Raw genomic sequence first — 19,309 nt, forward strand, 5'->3', positions numbered from 1 at the left:
CACCTAGAAGAATGGATGCTATGGATTACTGCCCACACGGCTCTCAGATACCTACTAGGTAAGAGTCAAAGTGTTGGTATGACCTTCTGTGGTAGTCAAGACAGTTCACGTTCAGAGAACGTGGGCAGACAGGATTGACGCATTGGGGAGCGATTGAATTGAATGAACATCTATACATAATTATAGACACTCCTCGGTGTATTGACAAACCACAAGTAGGTACACCTGAGTCAATTACACCAGTGCTCTACCGGTGGTAAAGGGTGTATACCTTGGAAACCTGTGAGTAACTGAGTCAATAATGGAATGAACTCCTATACGTAGTTAGGATATGTGATTAACAGGTAGTGTGTAGTGTGTAGTGTGTAGTGTGTAGTGTGTAATGTGTACTGGGTAGAGAGTATGAGGACCAATGACGAACTCCAAATAAACATAATCATGTCTCGACAAGTATATATCCAGAGCGAGGCAGGTAATCTACACGTGTCAAGAAATTCACTAAAGTTGATCTGTGCTTTACGACAAACGTCCATGGAAAATGGAGCGAACTATACTACTTCACTCCCATCATGCTGAGCTTGCTCTAGGCAGAGTGTGGACCGGACCGAGCCTCAACCTAAACCGTGGCAAGATTCCAGACGTCGTGGTATCAAGTCGAGCAGCGTTAGCCCAAACAGGTCGTTCGGTTGACAAAAAAACCATTCACACAGACACTGTGGTCTTGCATAAAGCAATTTGCTCTTGTAGATACAGCCTGCGCATATAAAACTGGACAGGAAATTTTTGAGGGTAATTTACAATACTCGTAGCGGGACTTATTCTGCACCCGGAGAGGAGCTGGCAATGTTATCGCCATCGAGCAATCCTGCCTCCTTCGCAAGCTCGAAGAAACGGCCCTTTGACTTGATAAGATTGGCCGGGGTGTCGAACTCTGCAACTCGGCCCTTGTCAAGAACAATAATCCTATCCGAATCAATGATGGTGTTGATGCGGTGCGCAATAGTGATGATGGTTCGTTCCTGGAAAATGTTGCTGCGCAAAGTGCGCTGAAGCAGCGCGTCGGTCTCGACGTCGACAGCGGCCTGTGAATCAAACAGTCAGAAAGCCGTCCTTTTCGAGAAAAAGCTGGTATAAAGGGGGGTTAAAATCAGATATGAACTGACCGTTGCCTCATCAAGTACCAGGATGTTGCTGGGGGTGAGAAGTGCTCGTGCCAAAGACACTAGCTGGCGTTGACCTTGACTGAGATTGGAACCTGGAGCAAAGAAAAATGATATTAGCACCACTCCTGACTTGGAAGTTTCGCACTACTGACCTCCTTCCTGGACTTGTGCGTCCAGTTGACCTTCCATACTTGCGACATGGTCCTTGAGCTTCGCATGATCTGCGCACAATAATAATTAGCACTGATTCCCAACGACAAATGTCACCGGTGATCAGAATCCACTAGACATACCCAAAACACTCCACAGTTCCGTATCGTCGTGAACATGACGGGGGTCAAGATTATCACGTAGAGTACCCTCGAACATTGCTGGATCCTGTGGAATAATGGCCAGGCGGCCGCGAAGATCAAACAATCCAATTGTAGTGACATCCAGTCCATCGATGCTAATAAGAGGGTAAGTAAGTAGTAGTCGCTGAGGCACAGAGCCGAGGGAAAAAAAAAAGAAAAAAAAACACTCACCTGATCGTACCACTGGATGGCTCGATGAGGCGGAACAGAGCAAGGGTAAGCGAGCTCTTGCCCGCGCCGGTTCTTCCCACCACACCGATCTTTTCGTGAGGCTTGATATCTAAATTAATGTCCTTGAGAACCAAGTCCAGGCCCTCGCGGTATCGAGTGCTGTAGTTTTGGAATGAGACAGCACCCTGGGCAGGCCAGCCCACAGCCGGTCGGCGCTTGAAAATGACATCAGGGGCCTCTGAAGGTAGGTTCGCGTATTCGAGCACGCGCTCAACAGAGACAATGTTGGTCTCCACCTCAACAGTTTGACGAACAATCCAGTTCAGTGACTGTGTGATTTGCAAAGCGTAGGACATGGCCAAACCAACGATGCCAGGCGAGAGCGGGCTTCCGGTCGCCACGGCGATGATGGCAAGTCCAGCGGAGGCCAGAATGATCACAGAGCCAATAAATTCGAGGCGAACAGCGAGCCAGCGGTTGGCACTGATCGACGGGAAGTATGCGCGCAGGTTCGCGTCCATGCGCCACTCATTCTCAAGAGCAAATCGATTCTCTTGACGGTAAGCACGAATGGTTGAGATACCACCGAGCGACTCCTGGAAGTGTGCGTAAATCGGACTCCGAGTGATTGAGTCAAGACGCTTCAGCTCTCGGGATGTTCGAAGGTAGTACTTCTGGTAGCTAAGATAAACCCAGGCCAGTGGAACCACTAGCAGCAAGAAAGCAGGCGTAGAAGATGAGATCACCCCCATGGTGAAGATTGCACGAGCCGAGTTGGCAAACAGCATGTTGAAGGTGCGAGCGAGCACCTCGTCAACGCGGTATATATCACTGGAGAATCTGTTGAGAATACGACCGGAGGGCGTAGTCTCGAAGAAGTTCATTGGTGAGCGGAAAATCGCATGCGCCATGCGCTCGTGCATTTTACGCGACGCTTCAATCGAACAGAAGATCCAAAGTATCAAGTTTTGAACAATAGCCATCAGAGACGACCCGAGGCCGAAGGCAAGATACACACCGATGAATTTGCCTACTTGTTGATTGCGACCATGAGTCTCGTTATAATCAGTCCAGTTCTTGAGCCAATAGTTGGCAAGAACTTGGGCAGTCTGTCCAGCCAAGAGTGTCAGGAAGTAGAATGTGACAGCGACGAGATTGCTATTCTTCGCGTATTCAGCGTAGACACCCCACTTGACCTTCCCTTGCTGGGAGGTTTCTTGAGTCTGCTTGCTCTTCAGGACGTTCTCTTCGTCATGAAGCTTGCGACGGGGCCCATGCCAAGTCGCTGTGCTTGCGCGCCGTAAGGTCACCATACTGGTTCTGCGAGCATCACCACGGCTGCGGATGGGAACAAGGGAACCGGGCTGGTCTATTTCCTCGGTGTCGGACCCTTCACCAGTCTCGATCAAAGCCGTTTCTGACGAATCAGGACTGATCAAACTTTCATCCGAAACACTGGGCGACTGCTCGTCGTCCATCTCAGCCAAGTTTGTGCGCACCAGGTTCGCGACTTCACCTTTCATCGCCATCAGCTGCTCAAAGGTACCCTTTTCGATGATGGTCTTATCACGGAGAAGACCAATGAAGTCGGCCTCTTTGAGTACAGTAATCGCGTTTGTTGCCAAGATTCTGGTCTTTCCGTTCAGGATACCAGTGTGGCCAAGCACCTTGTTGATGATATGACGCCCGACATGCTGGTCAACGGCAGATAGGACATCGTCGAGGAGATAGATATCCGCGCGAGCATACACCGCACGTGCGAGGGTCAATCGAGCCTTTTGACCACCTGAGAGCGAGATACCACGCTCTCCGACCTCGGTCTGATCACCGTCGGGCATGATCTTGAAATCGTCGAGCAAAGCACAAGCTTCAACCGTGAGGTCGTAGAACGCAGGATCCCAGCGGTGTCCGAATACAATGTTTTCCCGAACACTGGCGTTCATGATCCAAGGTGACTGTGCGACATACGCAATCCGACCGCGAACAACCACTTCACCCTGAGTCTTCCAGAGTTCTCCGAGAATTGACTCCAGTAGAGAAGACTTGCCGGCACCGACGCGACCCACGATACAGGTGAGCTCGCCCTTACGAGCGCTCAAGTCGATATTCTTGAGAGCAGGTGTCGGGGAGTAACGATCCCAGGTGAACGTCGCATCACGGATACGAACGGATTCATCACCAACATGCTCGACGGGATCTTGACAGATGACGCTGTCGGTTTGGAGTTCTTCTGCGGTGAAGTAGTCCACCAGACGCTTCACTGCCACGGTGGATTCAATGACTGAGGTGATGACCATTGGCAATATGGAGAGTGGGAATGTCAGAAGGTTGAACAAGGTCAAAGCAGGGAAAACGATGTCTGTGGTCAAAGGTTTGTCGCTAATCAAGACAAACACGGTGAATGTGGAGCAGGAAACGAGGAAAGGAGTTGACTGCCAGGTGAAGTTCGCAATACTCTGCGTCGCACCAATCTTGCGAAGGGTGTTGAGCTCCAGATCATTTCGAATATGGCTGAGCTTGTTCATGAATGCGGTGTTCCAAGCGTACAGCTTGATGCTCTTCATGTTGTTTAGGATTTCGGTCATCAGCCGAGTCCTTGAATCTTTGTTCTTCATCTGAGTGATCTGGAGCTTCTTCATCAAACGAGCAATAATACCGTTGAGTGGGATCATGAGGATCATGACACCAACACCAGCGAACATGCTGACACCCACGAGCTGGTAAAGTGACACCATGCACAGGACAATTTGGAAAGGAGCCGACAACAGCTGAGTGCCAAATTGAGTCAAGTCAGACAAACGCTGTTGGTCAACAGCCATGTGGTTGACAATGTCACCTGTTGTCTTCGATGCGCGGCCCTCGCTCGACAGCCGCAAGGCCTTAGAATAGATCAACGCGGTGAGGGATGACTTCACCCGCATACCAGTGTCAAAGGCACGCTGGAAGTATTGATGAAGGCAACTAGTCTGGCAGACTGAGACCACGAACATGGCTAGAGCGATAGCCACGCCACGAATAACGGGCTGTGGATCCGGGCTCCGATACGAGTCGATGAACGTAATCAAGTATCGTAAAAGCTGTGGCTGCACAAATGCGAGAACATCACTGCCGGATTTGATGATTGCACCGCGTATGTAGGGACCGCCAAAGGCCTTGAACAATGCCAGCCACAGTGAAGGACTCTTCTTTTCAAGTTCCACCTTCCATGCCTCGTTCAAATCATCCATTGTTACTCTGGTGGTGTCACGGCGCCGGAGATTCCAAAGGTCGTCTTGGGTCAAGTAGTTCTTGTAGCCGAACTTCATGAGCGGGGTCATCCAGCCAAAAGTGAGGACTGAAAAGATGTCGGCATAGTTGTATGGACATTCGTCCTCGTCGCCGAGCGCGTCATATGCGCTCTGTTTCTTGGGGACGAAGTATTCCAGGACGAACTCCAGCAGTGCAAGTCCGAGGGAGATGTTGATGCAGATGAAGTACGGCAGGAAGTGCAAGTAAGTCTTCTGGGAGACGAATGATTGCAGCTTGATGGCATACGCAATGATGAAGAAGAGCCAGTAGAACAGGACAACACCGTTGGGCTGCCGACTGCGCCAATGCTCATAGTATTGCACCGAGAATATCACGCCCAGCGATATGAGCGCCCCGATCGAGGACCAGAACTGGAAGTCGGCGAAGAATTGCTTTGGTTGACTTTCAGCTAGCAAAGCAGCCTGCAGAGCGGTGACAGCGATCAGACCGGCGAGCACGACCTATGATTGATATCAAAAGTTTTTCACAGGTTAGCGTTGACATTTCAACCCGAGAAAGGCTTCGGGGCCATGCGGACGGGGCAGGGCGTACCAATTTGGCGTAGAAATGCCAATTCTTTGCAACCGGCTGCTCCGTACGCTTCTTCAAAAGAAGCCACAATGCTGCGAGACCGGCAACTGTGCCCCAGACGGCGACAACGGCCACAACAACATCTACGAAGCAGGAAGTGAGGTAGAAGCCATTCAAGCTGACCGGACCCCAGCCTTCCCGGTCGCTGCAAAAGGGTTGTCGCTGATGATGGTCGAAAGCGGAGGGCAGCTGTGCGGACAGGGAACCACCGGCCTCAACCGTCCCCAGCACCATCTGCGTATGACCATCCGACATGGTGGTGAGGAGCGACAGCGCGCCTAGTTCTCTTTTTCCGTAGACACTGACGGACACGGTGGAATGAGTAAGAAAAAAGGTCACTCGAAAGTTGCGGAGGACTTCGACTTACCTTTACCGAAGTGAACTGCGAGGCTGCTTACTAAAAGCCCAAGTGCCGTTCCAAGAAGTTTTGTTCCTTGCCTCGACCCCGACGGTGCTTACCCAGGGCGGTGGGTCGAAGTGCTGACCCGAGGCGGAACCTCGTGTCCATGGTCAGAATGCCCCAGATGACGTCCGTTTAAGTCTTGAACAAAGAGCCTCCGAGAATCATTGAGCTCTATTGACGATGCTCCCCTGCTGTGGCCATGTGTTTCATGCATCCACTTGACAAGTACAACTGGAACTGTCAGGGGTCCCACTTGTTGATGCATTACAGCCCATTACTTCCAGTGAAGAACACACATTGAGGCGGAAGTCCATAAAAATCACATGACCCCATCTCTTGGTACGGCGATAAGCCTCTGTAAAGCCGATCGTTGCGTCGGCACTGCGGCAGTTTAGATCTGCTCTCCCCGATGCGGGATCGACTAGAGAGGATTTTTTGAGACGCTTGGTTCACTACTAGACTCGGCAAAATCAGTCGATAGAAGTCCTCGGTGGATCGTCTTGTAGAGGGGAGGAACTCGTGAGCTCTTAATCATTTGTGAAGAATCGCCTCGAGGCCGTTGCGTATGTAACTTCGTGAGGCTGCGGGATCGATCTCTCCGCATTCCGTAATGGTGGATTGGAAATTGTCTACCACAAAATGGGCTATCTTTAAAGTCTTTGCAACACTCAACATTGAAGGCCCTCCCCAGCAGGAGGTCTGTCGCGCAGCGTCCACAAAAGAGCCAACTCTTGACCAGTCGTGTGTTTGGCAACGAGGTCTGTGTTACATGACTTGATTCGGCTATGTGATCGATGACATCTGCGCCAGCGAGATAGCTCGCGAGGTAATATAAGAAAAACATTGGCTTGTCCTGAAACCTCTGCGGGTGGACAAGCTGTGCAACTTAACATGAATTGAGATCACGCTCTCAACTCCGCGAGATAAAACGCAGCTCGTTCGCATGTGTTATTGTTCTCTGCTAGATCGGGGAATTTGACTACTATACCACACCCGTGACCCGACTGATATGAGCATCCGCAAGGGGTCTGTCGATAGATTGAAACAATTTTCGATCTCAGCCGGGTCGATACCAACACCCTGGGGCTGCCAGTTCTCTTTCGACGCAAAGGCCCTTCACTTTAGCAATGACCGAGATCAAAGATCTTCTGGATGATCGTGTGTTCTGTGTACCGTGTAGTGAGCGAGCATGTGTAAAATCCGTTGCATAGCTGTGGTGTTTACGAACTTCAGGATTCCATCGGATGTGGCCCGGGCAAGGCTGGGAAGGTGAGTCAGGCTGAGGGAGGATGTCATTGACGATCGGGCACCGCGTTGGTCCAGTTCTGGTTTCTGCCGGAGTGTTTCCCCACGACTAGAGCTCAGCAAGGCTTAGAATAGGTATTTCAAGTGGCATGACTCTCTTTCTGGGAAACCTGTGTAGAGTGTCTTATAAAAGCCGACCGAGCCAACAGGTAACTCCTACTGTGCAACTAAGAGGTAGTCCGACTCCGACCCAATTCAAAGCAAGATAATCTTATCTGAGGCCAGACCTCCGACTGTCCGCTCGCATAGCATTCCAGGGCGGTAAGAGCTTGTTCGCCTGCGTCATTTGTTGGAGGGGCAGCAGAATTGCTATCAATCTACTCTCGAGCTTATATCGACAAAACACCTTGAGATGGCAGATTCTAATCGGATAGAGGACCTTATCAAACGTCCTCTTTATGGTCAGTTCACTCTGTTTATGATTGGAGAGAGGCAACATTTGCTAATTTGCGCAGTCTATGATCTGCCTTCGGAGCTTCTTGCGACTCTGCGCGCCAAAACCGCGAATCACGCAGGTGCTGCGCAATCCCCCGAGTCGGCCCTTGTTCAAGTCGACGATCCAGAGCTCGCCGCTCAGGAAGCTACTGTCGCAACAACCACACAATGTTCTCTTTGCAAAGTAACATACTCCAATGTGCAAGAGCAGCGCAGTCACGTTCGCTCTGACCATCATCGCTATAACATCAAAGCGCAATTGCGGGGAAATGAGCCTCTGGATGAGCTCCAATTCGCAAAAGCAGTGGGAGAACTTGACGAGTCAATATCAGGGTCAGAGTCGTCGGAAACGGAGGACGATGACGCGGATGGTGCCAACGACACCACGCTCACTGCCTTGCTGAAGAAACAGGCCAAGCTTACCGAAGCAAATGACGAGGCAATGGAAGGCGCGACAGCCAGTGCGCCTAAAAACCCCCCTTTTCTGGTTCTCCAGCTCGTCTCTGCCCTCCAACAAGTCGCTCGGAATTTATCGCGCAATCTTCACAGACGTCGAACAACAAGCACCTGTCTACCTGGTGGAATCTCTGCAAAAGAAACAGCTGGAGCCCATCAGACCGCAAGCGAATCAGAACCACAGCCAGACTCAGCCGGCACCCAAGAGTCCACACGTTTTCATGTGCATGATCGGCGGCGGTCATTTCGCAGCCATGTTGGTGTCGCTGGCGCCTGAGATCCACCGCAAGCAGGGTGGTGCGGAAGAGAGACAGGCAAAGGTCATTGCGCATAAAACCTTCCATCGATACACAACGCGAAGAAAGCAAGGTGGCACTCAATCGGCTAGCGATGCGAGCAGAGGTGCTGCTCAATCAGCAGGTTCCAGCCTTCGTCGGTACAACGAGGCCGCGTTGGAAAAGGATATTCGAGAGCTTCTTCACGACTGGCGAGAGATGATTGACAGTGCAGAGCTTCTCTTTGTGCGTGCTACCGGCAAGACCAACAGAAGAATTCTGTTCGAGAAGTACGAGGGAAATGTGCTAAAGCAAAATGATCCTCGACTGAGGGGATTTCCTTTCAACACCCGCCGTGCCACACAAAGCGAGCTTTTGCGATCCTTCAAGGAGCTCACTCGCGTTAAGATTAGCGAGGTTGACGAGGCTGCGTTGGCTGCTGCCGCGGAAGCAGCTAAGCAGAAAGAGGAGTCCAAGATAACTGTACCACGTCCACAGCCTCAAAAACCCAAGCTAACACAAGAAGAAGAGGCCGCTCTGTTACACACAACGCAAATACAAGCTCTCATCCGGCGTTCTAAGATTCCGGCGTTGATGACCTACCTGACGAATAACTCTATACCTGCGTCGTTCCAATTTCAGCCGGTGGACTCACCGCAGAACTTCCGTTGCCCCACGCCTCTTCATCTCGCTGCGAACAATGACAATGCCGCTGTCGTCGCCGCACTTCTTTCCCGCACAAATGCAGACCCAACTGTGACCAATGGAGAAGGACGCACACCATTTGAGCTTTGTGGTGAGCGTCCGACTCGTGATGCTTTCCGCATTGCCCGTCATGAGCTCGGCGAGTCAAAGTGGGACTGGACGGCAGCCAAAGTGCCACCCGCGATCTCCAAGGCGGACGCAGTCAGTCGTCTTGAGAAGGAGAAGCAGGAAGCACTTGACGAAGAAGCAAATCGTCGCAAGGCTAGTCTAGAACGCCTCAAACGAGAAGACGCGGAGAGAAAGGCCCAGCAACTTGCCAAGTCTGGCGGTAGACTTTTGGGAGCGATGGAAAAGACCGCTGCCGAGAAACGTGATGAGGAGACTCGAGGTATGACCCCGGAGATGAGGATGCGGCTCGAAAGAGAACGGCGAGCGAGAGCAGCAGAGGAACGTTTCCGAAAGATGCAGGGAAATTGAGATTCTCAGAACTGTTCAGTCATTATGAAGGTTGACGCTGCTAATGGTCCATATTTCCTCTTTTGTACACTATCGGCCGAAACAAACTACACATTCTGGTAAATAAGACACGGTTCCAGAAGACGTTGGAAATGTTTGCCTGTAGGCAGCGCTGCTAGACAACCCCAAAATTCTGCCCTAACTTCGGACCAAATCACATGCACGTAGGTGAGGTGCCCGTGAGTTTTGAGATTGAGATTTGTGTGTGTGTGTGTGTGTGTGTGCAAGCAAACATTTACGTCTTCTCACTTGACGTTGCTTTTACTTTGTCTTTGCACTCTCCTTCAACCATCAGCTTCGCTCAAACAGCCATCATTTTCCTACACAAAACCATCGTCTTCGCATCGGCTACTGCTCCGGGCGTTACATTCCCGTTTGATCTGCACATACGCTCACACCCCATCGGTTCAGAAATTTGCTGGCACGGGGCTACTCTAGCCATGGCGTCCACAACTGACCTCGCCCAGGACGTCGGGATTCGTGTAGGCAGCTTGACTCTTCAGCATCCTGACACCCAACAAGTCGTCACCACTGTTGAGGTCTACAGCAACATAGAGGTCTTCGTTGGAAGAGACGCTAAGAGGTGGTTAGTATTGAACCCCACATCTTTGTGTCTGTTGTGAATTATATGTGAAGGTGAGACTAAAGTCAGGCGAAGCCAAATCCACGTGGCAAGCCCCTTCGTCTCGAGCAGACACGTCCGCATCTACACGGTTGTGTACGATGCTGGAGACCTCGAGAATGTTCCGCCTCTGGTGTACGCAGAGGACCTGTCGACGAATGGCACCTACTGGAACAGCCACGTCATGAGAAAAGGATATGCCAGTTCACTCCTATGTGACGGGGACACTTTGGAGATAGCTGGCCATAGTCAGATTCAATTCAAGTCTGCCTTCGCCTCAAAAGGGAGCCAGCTCACTCCCCTGCAGCAAGTGGAGATGGAGGTGAGAGAAGCGAGCGTAGCACCCTGGAGTGAACTTCAAAGCTAATGTGTCCCCATTCAGAAGTTCGGAGATCAATATGCCGTGACACCACGTCTCCTGGGCTCCGGTGCGTTTGGAAAGGTGTACATGGCTCATGATGTCAAGACAGGTCGACAGTTCGCTTGCAAAGTTGTCGACCTAGAGGCCGTGGCAGCCCAAGCACGGGCGAATTTGAATGAGGAGGAACAGTCTAAGTTTTTCGCGAGAAAATCTCGACTCTTCGCGAAGATTAAACGCGCGACAAAAAAGACTGGCAAGTCAAAGTCGCCCGTAATGCGACAGGTCGAGATGCAGAGGCAAGAAGCCCTGCTACTTGCTGGCCTCTCCCATGTAAGTCTCCCATCTTACTATGAGCCTATGGCTGCGTGGAGCACTGTGCTAAAGGATATACAGCCAAATATCCTCCGTGTGGAGAGGGTATTTCAATCCAGCAAGACAATGTGAGTTGATACTCTGGTTGATGACAGTACATATGTGTCAGTCTGACCGAATCTGGATCTAGCTTCATGCTCACCGAACTCGTCACATACGGTGACCTCTACTCCTTCTTGCGCAAGAATGGTGACCGGCTTCAAGAAGACACTGCCGCCCTGATAATCCGACAGGTTCTTCTTGCCGTCGAGTATCTTCACGACCGGCAGATTGTGCACCGAGATATCAAGCCAGACAACATACTTGTTACATCGTTGGAGAACGGTGGAAGGGTCGTATTGGCTGACTTCGGTTGCGCCAAGCGGATGAACCGGGGTTGTCAGCGGATGAACAGTCTGGTTGGGACCCGTGAATACTGTGCACCGTAAGTCTGCCCCTTGGGGTGTTGTTTCGATCATTCTCGCTAATCCATCGGCATAGGGAACTGCAGCCGGTGAGAGAGAAGGGCTACAGCAAGGCCGTCGACATGTGGGCGATTGGATGTACAGCTGCAGTGCTCTTGGTTGGAGACGTCCACTACAATCAGTTCAACAGATCGTATGAGCGGGCCGGGGCCATGTTGGAAGCGGACATGGAAGCTCTTCGGATCAGCCCACGGCCAAAGGACTTCATGCAGCGTCTGCTCGATGTAGATGAATCTTGTCGAATGGACGTGAAACAAGCGCTGCAGCATGAATGGTTCACTCACGCTTCGCAGGCAGGCTGGTTCATCGAAAAGTACCATGACGCAGTTGAAGACTGGACTCCCCACGTCATTGGCGAGTCGATTGTTATCGATCTGGATAGTTGTCAGAAGGACTCCGATTCGATGTGTGCCGGTCCGGTCTCCGAGGTGGATTGTGCTCCCTCAGGACCCGAAGAGATTCCCAAGCTCATGGACGAATGCCCGTCCCGCGAAGTCCCTGATAGCTCATGGGAAGATCTTAGTCTCTCTAGGCCTCAACCTCTGAATACGTCAACAACATCAATGCCCCAGATGCCCAATCTTGTCTCCTTCCCTCCTAAAGAAGAAGCCCCGCAGATCCACGCCCTGGAAGTTGAAAAGGAAGTTGGGGTCGAGTCTGATGGCTATGAGTTTGTGAGCCAGGTCAGGCGGGAGCATGTTGACCGACACAGACACCGCGTGGAGAGAAAATTCCTGTACGTTTCAACTTTTGATGGGTTGAGCGGCGAAAGATCTGCAGCACAGATTGAGTCGATGATTCACACCAAGGATGCAATTGCTAAATCTACTTTCACAGTCGCCGCGGCAAATGGTTTAGGAAGATCTTCCCTTATTCCCCGGGAGGATCGTGCAAGAGCTGATACTGGACAAGGAGGGCCATCCGCTTCCAAGAGACCTTTTCGAGATGAAAGCGATGATCTTGGCCAAGTGTATGAGGAGGTTTACAATCCCATCACCGGGAAGCGCAAACGTTTTGCTTACGGTAGGAATGTGGAGTTGTTGGACAGACTGCTGTGATCATTTGAGTGACCCTCGGCAATGACGGGGCGAGGAAGAAGGCGAAGAGTCTAGCAGATGGAGGTGGAAGTAGTTTTCTATGAGATGTTTTAGCGTTCGACGACTGGGAAGATGGGACTTGGATCCCTATGACTCATGAAGTTAGGAAATTCTCAATTTGCAAATGATCAATTGTCGTGATGCTGATACCCAAAGTGGAGTCTGTGCAGTCAAATTGGTCGTTACGCCAGCAATCGCAATCTACCTGTTTCCCGAGTGAACTTTTGTTCCCTTCATCAGTTCTGTCGTCCCCAGGTAGTGCTGCGGTAGGGTGAATGCTGTTCGACTCCCGAAGCGGCTTGGATCCATCCTGCGGTCCGATGACTGATGTCTTTGTCTAATCGAGGAGGAGATGAAGGTCTGACTCCGACGAATCGTTGCTCGGGATTAGCACCTGGGAAGTGTACTTACTACCTGATATAGAATCGCGTATCCTACTCGACAAAGAAAGATCCACGAAACCTATGCATTAGAGGTATGAACAATAAATTCTCCCCGACGGGACACGTTTCAAACTAAGAAAGTTCCATGAACATGACTCGTTGGCTCTCAGACTCCGATCTATCTCGACAAAGAATCGCGCTTTGTTTCGACGGGGCTCAAGTAAAGCAGAAGGGGTCCAGCGGGGTCCAAAAGATAATCGATCCCTTCCCCCTCTTTGTCACGAGAATTCAGGCTGGAACCCCAACGGGCTATCGTTCCATGTACACTTTCACCCATGCTATCGCATCAGATAATGCGTAGAGACAATCATCTTCTTTGTTCCCCATTGACTCCTTGCGTCGATCTGTGGGGTGGAAGGAGGAGGGGGATGGCAGGGCATTGACACCACTTTCGGGGGGGGAGAACGAGGGCTGAAGATCCTCGGAGGCCACTCGACGACCGTTGGTGACAGGGCCGATGACTTAACAAATTGGTGCTCCAGTCGAAGACGGGGTTAGAGTCGCCCGGGGAGGCAATTGTTCAGCCCTTTGATTCTACTAAGTTTACACTTCACAGTGCGGGTGTCGAGTAAGACAGCCTGACCTGCGTTCGGAACAAAGGCTGGAAGGACGATGTCGGCTACTCTTGAGAAGCAACCTTGGAAGTCTACGGAAGGAATTTGTTTCCCAGAACAAGGGTAAATAGTCGGAGCCTCTGATTCAAGAAGCAATAAAAGGTATGGATATCGCGGTACCACAGTGCCAACGTCAGTAGGATTGATTGTGTAGATGCGACTAAGAATCTGCACCCCGCAAAATGGAGACGCCGATGCAGCGCATGAATGCAGGTGCAAGATGCGACTCAAGCCACGAGGTGTCTATCTCTGTCTGTTGAATGCTGCAGAGTTCGTCTCAAGAGGTGGAGGAGAGAGGGCAGTCAAGTAAGGAGTGAAGAGGGCGAGGGCAAGAATGTTGAAGAGGAAGAAGGCGCCTCGTGACACTGTTCCCTGCTCTATGTAGATGTAGACCTTCCATCCGTGATCCTCAACAAGGTCTCCCCAATAACCATGCCTCCCGTGGAAGGATATCAGGGATGAAAAGTTCCTGATGAATAAAGCGTTGTCTCTTGCTATATTCCAGTTTCTATTTTCTAAAAGTGAAGCACCATTTCATGTACAAACAGAGAAGTAAATAAAAATAAAACAGGTTGCCTGGACCTGCCTCAGAGTCGAACAGGTTAGGTTGACTGGAACTACCGACTGACCAGTTGAGGAGGGGACACCGGCGTCAGAGGGGATGGTCCAGAACTATAGGGGAAGTACCGACATGGGTAGAAGACTGAAGACTCTGATGATCTGGTCCATACTCCATAGTAGTACTACGACCTTTGCATAACCTAAAGTGGTCTAACTTTGGCGTTGATCTCAATCAAGACCCTGACTATGATGGGTTGAAGGGACATGCTTTTCTCCAACTGCATCCACAGAATGGAAAAGAGCAGTCAATCACCTGTGCCACCTCTACGAATCAAAAGAACATGGTACACAGTACACACTAGACACTACAGTACTAGACACTACAGTACTACACAGTGTAATATCACTAACGCCTAATGTGTATCTCCTGATCTCCTCACTCCTCAGCGAGACCGTCATTCCCAACGGAAGAGGTCGTACAGCGATGACGATGATCCGATCTGGCAAGAATGTCGGTGCAGCAGGACACGGACCCACAGACGAATCGTAATTGGGTTAAGACATGCAAGTGGAGACGCGTCCAGCGCGTCTATGCACGCGTGGCTCACGCGACAGACACGCGGTCGACACGCGACAGGCGACGCGTCTTGCCTCTTATCCCTTGGGATGTCTCAAATGGGACAAACCGCCTTCGACAAGAATGTAGCCGAGCGGGCGGAGTCTCAGACATGAAGAAGCGAGAACGTTTGGAAGGTTGTCCAGCCTCTTTTGGATTGTCAAAACGAGGAGAGGAACTTGGGATGTGCATGGGAGGAGGGGTAGAGGTCCTGTACAGTGTACTACGGGACTGTACTAGGGATTGAGGGCACGCTCCTTGGCAAGATTGGTGAACTTGGCCATAGTAGTACTAACTTAGTTACTACTAAGTCGTCCTGTAAGTTATGGAAGCAATCAGTATACAGGTATAGACATTCCAGGGCCTAAGGAAAAGGGAGAAGGAAGGACCGAGGTAGATGCCCGTCAGCCTCCCAGGAACCATGTCCCGATACGACTGGAGTCGGTGGCAGCACCGGAATGAGATTCAGTACCTGTCAGGATGGGGGTTCATAAAATGTCACCGATCGCCACATGATGCAATCGCACGAGAAGAGCAAGACTCAATTCATTCGGACCAACAAGATCATGCAGATGATGTGAACCTGCACGTCATGGCTATTGCATCACCGGTTCGACAACTTTGGCGACGAGCCTGACGACCTAAACTTCGAGCCCAGAACTTGAAATTGGGCCATTTCGAGAGAACTGATGCGGTCATCGTGATACCGATCACTAAGCTGACTGGTGGATTGAATCTGAAACTGGGACCGTTTCTCTCAATATCTCAATCCTACTATGTAGTATGTACAATGTGCAGTACAACCGATGGCTACGGATGAATGCGAGTACTTCGAATGCGCTGCGCTGCTCGGGTTGTCGCGGGTCGTCAGCCCGAAGAGGCAATGTAATTGACCAGCAGGCCCAAATCGCCCAAATTGCCCAAATCGCCCGGCAGCCTAAAGGAAGCATGGACCACGAGTATCGCCGTGTCAAAGACATCGGGTCCAAGTGCCCCTCGTGCACGTCTCACTGGGCTGATGGTCGGTGCTTTTACCTTGCATGCAGGCATCCCTCGTTCACCCTCCTGTCGAGTCGAGGCTGTCTCACTGGGTCACCACCCACGAGGACCACCGCGTCGCGAGTGAATCACGAGTCACGAGGGGCAAAGATGCTTCTATCGTAGGATAAAAAGGAGAGGATATGCTCCTTCTCAGAAAGAGGGTAGTCGAGTAATGATCGTTCAGGGAGACGACGAGAAAAAAGTCGAAGAAGTGCAAAGACAAACGATTCAAGATTGTCCAACATCGTCATCCGTTCCACCGCCGGATTCATCATTATCAATCCTCTTTTTGTTTATTTTGATTACCGTTTGGGATTCCGATCACTTGATTACACCAACTGATTTCTGCCTGTCGGCCTGAAAGAAAATCACCTCATTCTCTCTCTTCCTTCTTACACACACCCATACTCTCTCTCTCTCTCTCTCTCTCTCTCTCTCTCTCTCCTCCACCTTGGTTTCATCTTCTTTCATCAATTCCCACGGACCATCATTCGAGTTCTTTTTTTATCTCATCTGTGGTTGTAATTCTGCAGACTGGGCCGGGGTCTTCTTTCATTGTCACCTTTGACCGTCGCGATCTTGTGTCTCTTCCATCTCAAAGCATTGTGCTCCACTGCTGATCTCGACCGGCTCTGGGGTTGGCTCCCGGGTCCAGAGTCCATTCTGTTGCGCTCAAGGGGAGACAAGTGGAGCGCTGCCATCCTCCCGTTCGCTTGACCGTTTGCGGTCTGTCCCATTTTTTTTTTCCCTTTTATCGCGCATTCTCCCTCGCCACCCCCCACCATTTCTCCCGCCATTCTTCCCTCACGACACACACATTCTCCCCAGCCGCGCTTCTGGCATCTCATCTCAACCAACCGCTGAGCTGTCGCAATTGTTGCGCTTCACGTGGAATAAAAAGCGCTCTTCATTCACCACCATCTTCACTCGTTTGCGACGCCTTCCTCCACCTTTGCCGCGAGATCATTCTTCCCGGCGCATCTTTTGCGCATCCGTCTCACCTTGCGCCAGCCTTTTGCGCCATCGGAAAATATTCGATCAACTCGATCGCTTTGCCACCCTCTCTCTCTCTTTTCCGTCCATCCTCTTCCCGTACGCGATTTACATTGCGCATCCACGCGCTCCCACGGCTCCTCTCAGCAATTCGTGTCCAATCCTCCAACTCTCAACGCCATGCTGCTCCCTTCCGCTCTCTCCTGCGATGTGCGCCGGTCGTCTCGCCTGACTCCTCTGTCTTCGACCTCTCCTCCCGCGCCGTCTTCTTTCTCCGATCGAGAATATCCTGCCGGTAATGGTCTGTTTTGTACTTGTCGCGCGCTTCAGGCGCTGTTGAGCGGCTCTCCCGCGCCATCTCCTCGTCGCACACCCAAGCCTCAGCCCCCACAACTTCAGAGTCCCTTTGCCGTCACACCACCACGTCGCTCACCACGGGGGCGCAAGGTCGCGCGACCTGCTTCCCCACGACCCACACCTCCTCCAGCGATCATTGCGTCCACGCCACCTCCTCCCCCATCGGCACCTGCGCGCGGCACGCGCAGTGCCAACAAACGGCGTCGTGCCGAATGGGACGATAATGAGGACAGTGATGATGGTTTCGGTCGTCCCCTGTCCACACCCAAGCGCCGACGTCACATTCCATATGAGCTCCCGATCGGGCTCTCCTCCGCCGACTTTTACTCTCTATATTCACCCCCTGTCACGCAATCACCACCATCTCCCCCAAGGCGGGAGATTCTGCCTCAGATCCAGGCCTCCATTACACATACACACATCCATCCCGATGCAGTCCTGCCCTCGATTGAAGCGGCTGATGAGCATTCCAGGGTTTCATCCGAAACATGGGCTGCCGAGGATAATCAGCGCCTGGTCGAGACGATTTTGGCGCAGTTCCGTCCTACCCAACAACAATGGGACGAGTGCGCCCGCCAGATGGGTCGCCCGAGTGGTGCGGATATTGCGCATCAATGGGATGCTCTCCTGCAACTCGGCCGCATTGGCCTTCGTCATGCTTAATACCATATTTCCTCAGTTTTCGTACCTCACGACCCTTTTGTCATGTATTATTTCCCCTCATGTCCATGTTTCTCTTGCGTGTGTAGTTCAAGCCCTGATTCGGTGTTTACTTACCCATTCTCTGCACTATTCTGATGCAGCGATTTCTTTTTTTTCTGGGATTTCTCATCTGGCATGCGAGGTTCCTTCATTCTCTTCTTGTTTTACTACCTGTGGTTCAGTCACCTTGACTTTTGCTCGAGGGTGGTTGCGCACGCTGTATTTTCTTCTTCTTTTTCTTCTCCCCATTCAAGCTCTGCGAGCTGTGTACTATTACTATCGATCCCTTATCCGGCCACTTATCCACTGGACCCTGTATCATATTTTCAAACCACCACATTCAAAGCTGATTGCTTTACCACACTTTCACTCCTGGACCTCTTCTTTAGATTCTGCACTCATTAATGATACCAACCAGAGCCTCGACCTCCGGACCAAACACAAAACCCATCGGGAAGTCGGGAACCGCCATCAGAACAAAACACACAAAAATCAACGTTGCCCAAGTAACTGTTCCCCCTCGCGACGGGCCCGAGCCAAACTTCTAAACCCGATGATAAACTACTAGTCACTGACTACTAGTCAGTGGTCCCCAGTAACCAGTCACCACTCACCAGTAACTACCCCAGTACAGATTAAAAGTTCGTCAATCGATCTATCAAAATCTCTAAATAAAAATAGTGGCCCTACCGTACCTCACCACATCTTGCCTGGCCAATCCCGTACCAACTCTACCTCTACCGGGCATGCTCGGGCCCAACCGCCTACCCGATAACTCTAGATAACCCTGCACTGTCCGGATCAGGGCCGCCCAGCCTATCAATCCGATCCTCACTCAGGCTAGGCTTCCGATCCCACGTGTGTCCGCGACTCGACTCGGCTCGACTCGACGGCAGGGGGGGGGGGGGCTCCATTGCTGGAGTTCAATGCTGGACCGTGGCAAGGGGGTTTTGCATTTGCTGCTCGTTCCGGTCGTCGATGATCTTGTTTACAAGTTCAGTCGCTACGGAATCGAATGGCGGGTGGTTTCTTTTTGGTATGCCGGTTTGCCGGTTTGCCGGGTTTTTGTCGAGCCCATTTACGGTAATTTCATCATTTTGTGATCTTAAGTGGGATTTTCGGAATATGCGTCGAGAGTGCAGCGCATTTGGTGAGTCGAGTGTTTAGGTTGGTCCACGAGTTCTTCTGAATCAGGGCATGAAATCGAGCGCTCTCGTCGGAAGAGGGATACGTAGGTAGGTACTTGGTCTTGAAACAGTGGGCACTGGGTAGTGGTACTGGTAGTGGGTCAAGGCCTGGACGCAGGTGAGGGAGATTACCGACTATCTTCGCTAGCTTAGAGGATTAACAGAGCTCTTGCTTGGTGTTGCTTTCCGGCACGCACAAGACCCATGGCAGGGATTGG

At 51.3% G+C, this 19,309-nt stretch overlaps 5 protein-coding genes across 5 annotated transcripts; 4 read left to right on the forward strand and 1 right to left on the reverse strand.

The window, feature by feature from the left end:
• Positions 1–815: 815 nt before the first annotated feature.
• N7539_000302 (ATP-binding cassette glutathione S-conjugate transporter YCF1) lies at positions 816–5,821 on the reverse strand (the record flags this gene model as incomplete). Its single annotated transcript, XM_056929906.1, has 6 exons — positions 816–1,082; positions 1,164–1,255; positions 1,316–1,384; positions 1,457–1,611; positions 1,688–5,436; positions 5,528–5,821. The coding sequence occupies 6 exons, from the start codon at positions 5,819–5,821 to the stop codon at positions 816–818; spliced, it is 4,626 nt and encodes a 1,541-aa protein (XP_056794199.1).
• A 1,805-nt stretch (positions 5,822–7,626) lies between these two features.
• On the forward strand, positions 7,627–9,622 carry N7539_000303 (putative C2H2 finger and ankyrin domain protein; the record flags this gene model as incomplete). Its single annotated transcript, XM_056929907.1, has 2 exons — positions 7,627–8,170; positions 8,259–9,622. 2 exons carry the CDS (start codon positions 7,627–7,629, stop codon positions 9,620–9,622), a joined length of 1,908 nt encoding a protein of 635 aa, XP_056794200.1.
• Positions 9,623–10,101: 479 nt separating this feature from the next.
• On the forward strand, positions 10,102–11,088 carry N7539_000304 (uncharacterized protein; the record flags this gene model as incomplete). The annotated part of the gene is made up of 3 exons (XM_056929908.1): positions 10,102–10,247; positions 10,314–10,605; positions 10,666–11,088. 3 exons carry the CDS (start codon positions 10,102–10,104, stop codon positions 11,086–11,088), a joined length of 861 nt encoding a protein of 286 aa, XP_056794201.1.
• Positions 11,089–11,150: 62 nt separating this feature from the next.
• N7539_000305 (serine/threonine-protein kinase) lies at positions 11,151–12,538 on the forward strand (the record flags this gene model as incomplete). Its single annotated transcript, XM_056929909.1, has 2 exons — positions 11,151–11,440; positions 11,497–12,538. 2 exons carry the CDS (start codon positions 11,151–11,153, stop codon positions 12,536–12,538), a joined length of 1,332 nt encoding a protein of 443 aa, XP_056794202.1.
• Positions 12,539–17,025: 4,487 nt separating this feature from the next.
• N7539_000306 (uncharacterized protein) lies at positions 17,026–17,865 on the forward strand (the record flags this gene model as incomplete). Its single annotated transcript, XM_056929910.1, has 1 exon — positions 17,026–17,865. One exon carries the CDS (start codon positions 17,026–17,028, stop codon positions 17,863–17,865), a length of 840 nt encoding a protein of 279 aa, XP_056794203.1.
• Between the last annotated feature and the right edge of the window lie 1,444 nt (positions 17,866–19,309).

This window comes from Penicillium diatomitis (assembly GCF_028827545.1).
Source record: "Penicillium diatomitis strain IBT 30728 chromosome Unknown utg000001l_segment0_segment0, whole genome shotgun sequence".
Taxonomy (NCBI): Eukaryota; Fungi; Ascomycota; class Eurotiomycetes; order Eurotiales; family Aspergillaceae; genus Penicillium; species Penicillium diatomitis.